At 42.5% G+C, this 10,117-nt stretch overlaps 1 protein-coding gene across 2 annotated transcripts in view; it reads left to right on the top strand.

The window, feature by feature from the left end:
* Positions 1-66: 66 nt before the first annotated feature.
* Positions 67-10,117, top strand: part of SZT2 (SZT2 subunit of KICSTOR complex) — a 49,431-nt gene continuing 39,380 nt past the window's right edge. For both annotated transcript variants that reach the window (XM_081055256.1, XM_081055255.1), the window contains exons 1-4: positions 67-165; positions 8,869-8,994; positions 9,290-9,463; positions 9,761-9,931. In XM_081055256.1, the coding sequence (XP_080911382.1) occupies positions 139-165; positions 8,869-8,994; positions 9,290-9,463; positions 9,761-9,931 (498 nt within the window). In that variant the 5' untranslated portion in view covers positions 67-138. The remainder of the gene's footprint in view (positions 166-8,868; positions 8,995-9,289; positions 9,464-9,760; positions 9,932-10,117) is intronic.

Below are 10,117 nucleotides of genomic sequence, written 5' to 3'. Positions count from 1 at the left end.
GGCTTCGCCCACCAATCAGAGAGCTCAGAACTCGGCCCGCCCATTGACTTCCGGCTCCTGCGGGGTGCGAGGTAGCCGGGTCAGGGGTCACGAGTGGAACGCCGTCTCTGGCCTGGGCCGGCGCAGGAGGGCTGTGTGATGGCCTCGGAGCGCCCGGAGCCGGAGGTGAGGGGCGGGCGGGCGCAGCGCTGGTTCCTGAGATCCGAGGGGGCGGGTACGGCGGCCACGCGCTGCCGTGGCCTCCTCCGGGTCTGGGGGCGACCTGCACGTGTAGTCTGGGCCGGGGACCGGCCCAGCTTCTAAGGCCCGACATTGAACCTCCCCGTGGTCCGCAGTTTCTTCGGGGGGTTTGAGGAGAGACCCGTCGCTTTGTTTTGTTTACTGAAACTTCATGCACGTCCCCGACTCTAGGGCTCTCGGGTTCTTTGACCGAATAATGGTATTAACAAAAACTGTATTTTGATTTTTCTGTTGCAGTTTCGGCGGGCAACAGGGCAATATATACTTGGCCGGTTTCTGCATTTCTCCAAACATTGTAGTCCCATAAACAGCATGAATTAATTTAGTTCTAGCGCTCATGCTGTGGGAAAGCAGCTTTGGTTTCCTGAAAAATATTTTTGACCCGGAGTGAAGCCTCGTTCCAATATTGGCGCTGCTATTTAGCTATCTGTGCAACTTTGAGCAAGTTTTGACTTCCCAGAGCCTGTTTCCTTCATAAAATGCCTATCTTATGGTGTGTTGTGAGGATCGCATGTGTTCAACCAGAAAAGGCACATGAGGTATCCATCAGGTGCGAAGGGACCACGCAAGGAATTTCATATACATTGTGTTATTCGTACTTGTGCAAGGACGGTGGCAGTAGCAATTCTCATTTACAGATAAGGAAACTGAAAAGTGAAAGAGGATACGTACCTTACCTAAGTGCTACTCAGCTGGGGAGTAGCAAGAGTTTTGGAGTTGGAAGTTCTGAGCATAATATCGCTGAGATTCGGAAGGAACATCACTAGGAGAGGTGTCCAGTATTACAAGAGAATATATGAATACGTGGGAAGGGTGAGGGGTGTATACAATGACACAAATAGTGGTTATTACTTATTGAATGTTTACCGCGTACCATTCTAAGCACTTCACCAATACTAACTAATGTGCTCAACCCCTATGAAGTAGGCACTATTATCATCCCCATTTTTCAGTTGTGGAAACTGAGGCACACAGATTCAGAGCAATAAAAATACAGCTAGTAAGTAGTAGAGCCAGGACTCCGAAACGGGTGGCCTGGCTCCAGATCTTGTGTTCGTAACCATAATGGTTGTAATGTAAATAAGAAAGTAGGTATGGGATAGTAAATTTCCAGTTCATTGGGATTTGATATGACGAGGCCCAAGATTAAGTAAGAAACTATGTCTTGTTTAAAATAATCAGACCTGTTCACAGGGATGGTAGAATAGCCCATGCATCAGAAATATCAGTATTGAGAAAAACCATTTGGAGTTCTGTTTTGCTATGGATTCAAATGGGGGAAATACAGGTATTTTGCGGGGAAATACAACATGCCTTATAGGCAGATAGTCTAAAACAGCACTACCCAATAGAAGTTGAATGTGTGCCATATATGTAAATTTTCTAGTAGCCACATTCAAAAAGATAAAAAGAAATAGGTGAAGATTTTAGTAATACATTTATTTAACCCCGTATTTCTAAAATATTACAATTTCAACGTGTAGTAAGTATTTTAAAATTATAAGACATTTAACATTCTTTGTTTTGTATCATGTCTTTAAAATCCAGTAGGTATTTTATATTGCAGCACATCTTATTTTAGACAAGCACCATTTCAGTCTTCAGTGGCCCCATGTGGTAGGGGACACCGAATACATTGAACATTACAGCTCTAAAGTAAGTTGGAGTCAAGACACATGCACCTGGGGGTCTCATTCAGCTAAAAGCTAAGCATTTCTTAATTTTTTGATTTGTATTTCTGAAAATTTTATGGTACAAGGTAAAGGGAGTGAAGAGTTCTTCTGCCCCTGGGCAGAAAAGTGACTGACTTTTTTGAGTTTGTTACAATCTCAAGAGACAAAGATTGGGCATAGTCAGATTTAAGAAATCATTCATTCATCAAATACTTAAAATATTTATGAGTGCTACTATGGACTCAGAATTGTGCTAATTATCAGGGTGGATGCGGAGCAGCGTAAGACTGACACCTTTCCTATTTTAATGGAACAAACAAACATCGAGTTATGATAAGGGCTGCAAAGGAAAAATACAGAGTGAAATGAGTGTGTAACAGGGGCTCTTAACCTACTTTATTAAGAAGTGGTGGAGGCAGGGTGGATCAGGAAGCCGCCACAGAGGAATGACATTTAAGCCTGAAGAATGAGTAGAAGTTGGCTATGAGAGGAGGCAGAGTGAGTAGTGTAAATCCTGATATGAGAAGGAGCTTAGACCCTTTAGAGAACTGAGAAGAAGCAGCTGCTAGTATGGTTGCAGTGTGGCAATGAGAATAGCTAACACAGAGTGCTTACCAAATAATCATCTAATAGTCCTAAAATCCCCATGAAATGGATACTATTAGTATCTCTATTTCACAGATGAGGAACTTAAGGCACAGACAGTTTAAGTAACTTCACTAATACGCAGCAGAACCAGTGTTTGCTCCTAGGGACTACAGGGGTGATGGGTGAGAGAGGCTGGAGAAGAAGGTTCAGGTTGAGGCCGTGCTAGAGTTTCAAGACTTTGGCATATGAATAGTGGTAAGGAGGCTTCAGACAGTTCAAGGTGGGGAAATCTACATTATCTCATGGGTCTCTGTTAACAGAAAGCAGCACAAGGGTTGGAAAAGCCTCAAAACATAATTTATACCTTAACCACAAAGGGACAGGTGCAAAAAACAACAAATAAATGAGATGGGGATGTTTCCTTGAGGCTGGTATACATGGTATGCAGCACAGCACCTGATGATGTTTCATTCATCTTGTTATAACTGGTATGTATGTAGGCCTCAATAAATGATCCAAACAATGATAGGCTTCCTCTATGATTGTTCTGACTCTCCTGTTTAATTGCAATAACATCCTTTTGAAGTAGATATCCGCATGTTATCAATAAAGAAACTGAGGCCTGGAAAACTTACGTAACTTGTCCAAGCTCACCTAGATAGCAAGTAGTAGAACCACATTTGATTCCAGTTCTCTTAACTCCAAACCCTTGCTCTCTCTTTGCCAGACTACAAGAGTCATAGTTCAGACTCGGGGATTAAAGATTAGGGACTTGAAGCTCCCTGTGAGTGAGTGTGGATGCTGTGAGAACACAACTAATTCAGGGATTGTCAAACATTAAAGTGGCAGAATCACTTGGGGGGGTTTGTTAAATGCAGATTCCCGAGCCCTCTCAATGCTAATTCAGTTTGTCTGGGGTGGTGCCCTGGAATCTGCATTTTAATAAGCACCCCAGGTAATTCTGATGCAGCTGGTCCTTGGAGCACACTTTGAGAAATACCATTGTAGCTGGTTAAATTAATTCTGAAGTCTAATGGTTTTGATAAATTACATCTTGAATGTGAAGATAACTTAGAGATGATGATTTGAAAACGTGGTTGTTGACTTTGAAGGATCAGGTATAAGGGGGAATGTTGTGAGCAAGCTCGAGTTAGGCAAATGTTCCTAGTGTCGAGAGTAGATTCTATAAGAACTGATTGATGAACTAGACTTCAGTGTGGCCTTGGATAGCCAGTCCATCATTCAAAATTACTTTTGAGATAAGATGGAGAAGTGGAAGATGTACAGTTGTATAATTAAGCAGCCTACTAACTAATAACCTGAAGGAAGTTTTCTAATAGCACAGTGCTCGTCTACACTGTCCAGCTGGTTTATCCCCCTTTCCCTCCTCACTTAGCACACCCTGCTCAACCTTCAGAGTTCCTTTCTCCTAAGACTCTAGCCTAGGTCACGTTACTTGGTTACACGCTATCATAGAACCACATTCTTACCCTTTGATGTACGTACTCAGTTTGTAATAATATAATAATTAGAGTGATTACTTGATTAATATTTTTCTCCATGGGTGAAAATTTTGTGAGAGCAGAGAATGCCAGTTTTGGCTTTCCATTATATCTTTAGGACCCAGCCCAGTGCTAGCATGTAGCAGGCTCTCCATAAGTTTGTTGGCTGATGAATGAGTACACGCTCACCTTGCCTTTGTCCTCTTTGGACTTGGATGAGGACTTAATGGCACCCTGATCACATTAGCAGGGAAATTAAGCTGGAAAGAGATTTACTAGAAAACAGCCCTCTATGCTTCATAATAGAATAATAAACTGAATTTATCCAATGTAATAAGACTAATTGAATAATTGTATGTCCCAAAAAGCCAGCTGCATGAGGATAGAATGGGGGATGTGTCTTAACAGCACAAGTAGGAAAATCATAGAGGTTTCCCAAGTAACAGTATGGTAAAGCTTCCAAAAAAGTAAATGGAACCTAGGAGACTGAATCTGTGACCTCACCTGGGTCCATTCTGGCTCCCACATTTTAAGTTAAAAAGTAGACCAGCCAGAGTTTATTCAGAGGCATATGATATAATGAAATTTGAAGCCATGCCATTTGAGACATACTTAAAGAAGGTGGAGATGTTTATTATGGAGTAACAGAGACTGGAGGCTGTCATCAGATGTTTGATAGACTCAGAGAAGCAACTGATTGATGGTTTACTTGTCATACTGATATTACAATTATACTTACACCATTGGGGTAGATAGTGGTATTTCATAGAGGAGGCACTTAAAGCTCGAGCCCGGAGTCTCATTTATCAAATCACAATTTCTTTCAAAACAAATCTATTAGAACCCACACCAGAACTCCCTACCCAAATTCCTAGAACAGCAAAAAAGAAGGTAATACTAGAAAAGAACATACTAGTAAAAAACTGGTTAAAAAAAAAAAAAACTTTCATAGAAGCAAAGGAAAAATCCAAACAATAGAATGAGTTAGTTTTTCTATAAAGTGGCTGAGGAAGGATGGAAACTCTTGAACAACAAAGAGCAGATGTTGATAAAAATGAAAAATTAATAATAAATAGTAAGAAATTGATTGTGAGAGTAATTTCCCTTTCATGTATTTCAACAAATATTTGAACACCTAGTGTGTCTTGGTACTGTGCTAGTTGCTAGGGATACAACAAAGAACAATATATAGACACAGCCCCTACCTTCCTAGAGATTCTAGATTTATAGGGGAAATAAGCATTAAAAAGTACACAAATCCTTTATTATAAACTGTAGTGGCAGCTATGAAGAACTATAGGCTGTTTTGTGAATGCCCAGCAGGGGTACCTAATAGTGCAGGGAATCATGGAAAGATTTATTTATTATACCCAAAATTGCCAAGATTTAGTCTCAGAGATAGAGTGACCAAGTGTCTCCAACTATGCTTATGTTGTTGACCTGTGGACATGTGCTCTATGCCCTTTAACCCTGGCTCAATATGGGCCCAAACTCCTCCTTGGTGTTTCCTTGCCTAGCTGAAATAGGCTGGCATTTGAAAACAGTCCTTACTAACTACCAAAGAAGAAAAAGAACATAGTGTCCAGACAAGTGTTAAGATTGTCTCACCCTGAGAACAATTGTACTGATTATGATTAGTTTTAAATCTTGAGTTTGCTTTGCTTATGTAAGTATAGTGAATTCATTTACTATGTTTCCCCGAAAATAAGACCTAGCCAGACAATCAGCTCTAATGCGTCTTTTGGAGCAAAAATTAATACAAGACCGGGTCTTACGTTATATAAGACCCAGTCTTACATCATAGTAAAATAAGGCTGGGTCTTATATTAATTATTGCTCCAAAAGACACGTTAGAGCTGATTGTCCGGCTGGGTCTTATTTTTGGGGAAACACAGTATTTGTTAAAATTGTGTTGAGCATCCTATGTGCCAGGCACTGCACTAGGCGCCGGGGATAGAGTGAAAAACAGAAAGGACTGCTAAATTGGGATATCCTTCCTGTTCTGATAATATTCTGAGCCCCAACCTGTCCTTTTTTAGATAAGAACCTTGTTAGGGATCCGGCATAGTGAACGCCCAGACGAGCGGTCACTAATATCCCACCCACACCAGCTCAGTCAATCCCGAGGGAGAGGTTGCCTGATTTATGAGTATCCCACCCTGAGACCCTGGACCAGAGAAATGGCAAGTAATTGCTGCACTTTCCTTCTTTGCCAGTAGACCCATTTTCTGTTTTTAGGAGCTTGACAATAAGACTATAATTTGATGGGAACTTTGGAGGGGGTTGGTGGTTGGTGGTTAGAAATGATGGTAAATAACTATATCAATTTTTTTTAGCTAACCTGGAACTCATTCTGCCACTACTGGTTTCCGATGCTACCTTAGTGGTCCTTGACACCTTTTTGTTACTTTTCTCCTCACTTCCAATTAAACACCAGTTCTTATCTGTCTTATTCTAAAGGCGACTTAACATGCAGCTAAGGTCACTTGTCTTAAAGGTTAGTTCAAGCTGATATTTGTTTGTTTGTTTCTTCATTACAAGACTTTCTCAATGAAAGTGGTGGTTTTACCTTGTAGCACAACTCCTCTTGTCGGGGACCAGTCTCAAATAGTTCACAGAATGGCTACTTAGAGTAGGTCTGGTCTAGGCCACTATTCCCCTGGTCAGTAGGGGATCTTTCTGAATCACATGGTAGCCAAAGGGAAGTTTTTAAAATGTAAACATATTACTGCCTTGCTAAAAAAAGAAAAAACAGTTCGGTAGCTAGACCTAATTTTTAGGATAACAGCCAAAATCCTAGCCAGGGCCTGCCTGCCTCAGCCCAGTGAATGGAAGCAGTAGAATAGAGACTAGGATTTCCCAAAGTGTGATCTTTGAAGATGTAGAGACATGACACAATAATATTGAACCACATCATATCATTGTGTGAATTGTTTCTTTGTCTTTCTGATTATGCCAGAGTATCCTTTCTACTTGTGAATGTCCCATCATGTTCCTTCCTGTGACCACTTTAAATCTTTTCTGTTCTCAAGTCCCGAGTTTTATCCATTTATTACTCTCAGTAAATGGGCTTTGCAGCTTACCAGGCCTGGGTTTCACTTCTGTCCCTATACCTATTAATCATGTTAAGTCACTTCACTTTTTTGGTCCTTGGTTTTCTTCTGTTAAATGTTTTATGTGAAGACTGAATGAGCCTACCTATGTAAAGACCCTAGTGTTGTGCGTCTGCTAATAACCAGCAGTAACATCCATTGTATTCTTACTAAGTGCCAGGCACTGCTGAGCACGTCACATGCATGATTTCACTTAGTCCACATGACAGCACTATTAGATTGGTATTAACATCATCTCCATTTTACAGATGAGAACACTGAGGTTTAAAGAGGTTAAATGCCTTTTCTACAATCTCACAGCTAATCAGTGCCTAAATTGGGATTCCAACTTAGGCTTCTGACTGAAATTCCTGCACTTAACCTTGAATATACTTGTACTATTGAATATACTTTAGGTGCTCAATAAATATGAGTTCCTTTCTTCTTCTGGCCTTCTGCTTTCATCCCTGCCATTTCCCAGTATCTGTTTCTATATCTTTTTATGCTTACCTTCTGTCTTGGAGAAGAAGAAAGACTCTTCATTTTCAGTCATTGCATCTCTGCTCTCCACATTCTTCTCTGACATTAAGCACCTTATATTATTGCTTTTCCAGGGCTATTTCAATCTGTTCTCCATGCATATTTCCCCATCTTTTGGGGGGAAAACACTTCACTTCCTTTCAACACCACATTTCTCAACAGGCAGTCATTGACTTCTGTTCATTTCTCCACTCTGTCTTCAATCCTCACAGCCTGGCGTTTTCCTCCTTACTAGTCAGGGACACCAGGGGAGAAATTTGCAATTTGTCTAGAACAGGAAGAGAGTAATGTTTTCCTCTGAGGCAAATGTAAGGGAGTAAAGGAATGTTACAGATAAAGATTACTTACGAAGAAACATTGGGGAGTTCAGAGCAGTTGGCCCTTATTTTCTCTGTGAAACAGTAGGTGTTTTTACCTGCTGGGGCTGTGAGGGTTGAGGGATTGGAAAACCTTCTGAGGGGAATAGGAAAGGTTGCTGGCCAGGCAGAAGTAAAAGGACTGGTAAAGGCCTGCTAGAGGTGGCAAGTTTCTTTTTGTCAAAGTGCAGCTGGCATGCTATGTGTATGAATAAGGGAGAATGTCAACCTCACCCTGAGCTACGATTTGTCAGGGCTTAATGTTGTAGAAGGACAGGGACATGGGCAAGGGAGCTGATGTGTCAGGACATTGTTGAACCGACTGCCCATGAGGCAATGGAGGGAAAGAACTAGTGTTGATAACTGACGAGTGTGGGGCTGGGAGATTACGATCCACAGAAGTTTGACTTTGAGATATTCAGCAGGTGTGCCATTCACCCAGTGCAGATTCCTTTAGTCCCGCCATTGTTAAGGGTGATTAGGAGGCATTATGGCATTATTGAGTGTCTGCTCTATTTTAAACAATGTGCCAAGCACAGGGACACAAAAATAGAACAAGATACAATCATTGCCCTCACGGAACTTATTGTAGTTTATTGCAGAAACTCACATAAACATTTGATGATGTGTAAACTCACGTAAACGTTTGATAATATGTAAAGGTCACTTCATCTACATAGAGGTCTACAGCGGGGAACGGGAGCAGGGAGCTGAGAATTGAATCCTGGGGAACACCTTGCTTGGAGGTGGAGGTAACCGTTTCACCTCTGCTGCCTTGCCTCTTACTTATGGATGGTGAGCTCCTGGGTCAAGTTACTTGCACAGTGATTTATGTACACGAATTTTTATAAATTTGTTCATGTCTCTTTGTCCCCAGGTGGAAGAAGCTGGGCAGGTGTTCCTGTTGATGAAAAAGGATTATCGAATCTCCCGAAATGTTCGCCTGGCTTGGTTCCTCAATCACCTGCATCAAACTGTGCAGGCCACGCCCCAGGAGATGTTGGTGAGGCCCAGAGACATACAGGATGCGAGGGGCTGGCTCAGAGGGTACTGGAAAGAGAAGGGAGGGGAGACTAAGTCTGAGGGCTCTGATTCTAGGAGGGGCAAGTGAGTTGGCCCACAAGGTGATTCCACAGGGGAAATTTGATTCAATGATTTTCCAGATAGAAGAGTGTTTGGTTGGGTTGCGGGAAGTGGAGCCAATGGTGTGTCATTTTGGAGATAGAAGATCTCCAAAATGGAAAGAAAAGGGTGACTCTTCCCTGACCCTTTCCTTTTCTCTTCATCCTAATTGTCAGCTTCAGTCTGAGCAAGAGTTGGAAGTCCTTAGTGTCCTGCCCCCTGGGTGGCAGCCAGATGAACCAGTGGTCCCCAGGCCATTCCTCCTTGTACCTTCCACCCGAGTCACCTTCCTGGCTTGGCAGTATCGGTTTGTCATTGAGCTGGACCTTAGCCCGTCTACTGGCATTGTGGTAAGGGGCTGTGGGGAGACGGTGCGAAGAAAGGGTGTGGTGTGGGTGAGGAGGAGACGGAGAAACCTGGAAGAAGTGAAAAATGATTCCAGTCTATCGTTGTAGAAAAGGAGACAGGCTATAAAGGAATGAGGGGTGTTTTAAGTCAGGTCCCTTACCATCTATGGCACTGTATTTGGGGGTGTGATCAACCTGAAAATAAGAGTCCCACTGACCCACGGAAGCTACTTGTTTCTGCCATCTGCTCAGGGCTGTCTTTGCTTACCCTTAAGAGATCTTTGTCTGCATTGCCCTCAGGATGATTCCACAGGGGAGATCTTGTTTGATGAAGTTTTCCATGCCCTCTCCCGCTGCCTAGGCGGGCTGCTTCGGCCCTTCCGAGTGCCTGGATCTTGCATCGACTTCCAGCCTGAGATCTACGTAACTATCCAGGCCTACTCCTCAATCATCGGTCTGCAGTCCCACCAGGTATTGTATCCTTTCTCCTAGTTTGTATTCCAAGACCTCATTTCTGATAGTCCTCTGACTATCCCATCTCTACTACCTGTGCCCAAAGTCCCCAGCTCGCTGGCTTCTTGAAACTGTTTCCCAGTCATCTCTGTGAGTCTCTCCTCTTGAAAAGAATCAGTTCCTCTGGTCTCAAAGAGCCTTCCC

Source organism: Rhinolophus hipposideros, assembly GCF_964194185.1.
Source record: "Rhinolophus hipposideros genome assembly, chromosome: 8".
Lineage (NCBI taxonomy): Eukaryota > Metazoa > Chordata > Mammalia > Chiroptera > Rhinolophidae > Rhinolophus > Rhinolophus hipposideros.
Note: the sequence above shows the minus strand (reverse complement) of the source record. Positions and strands in the feature narration are given on the sequence as shown.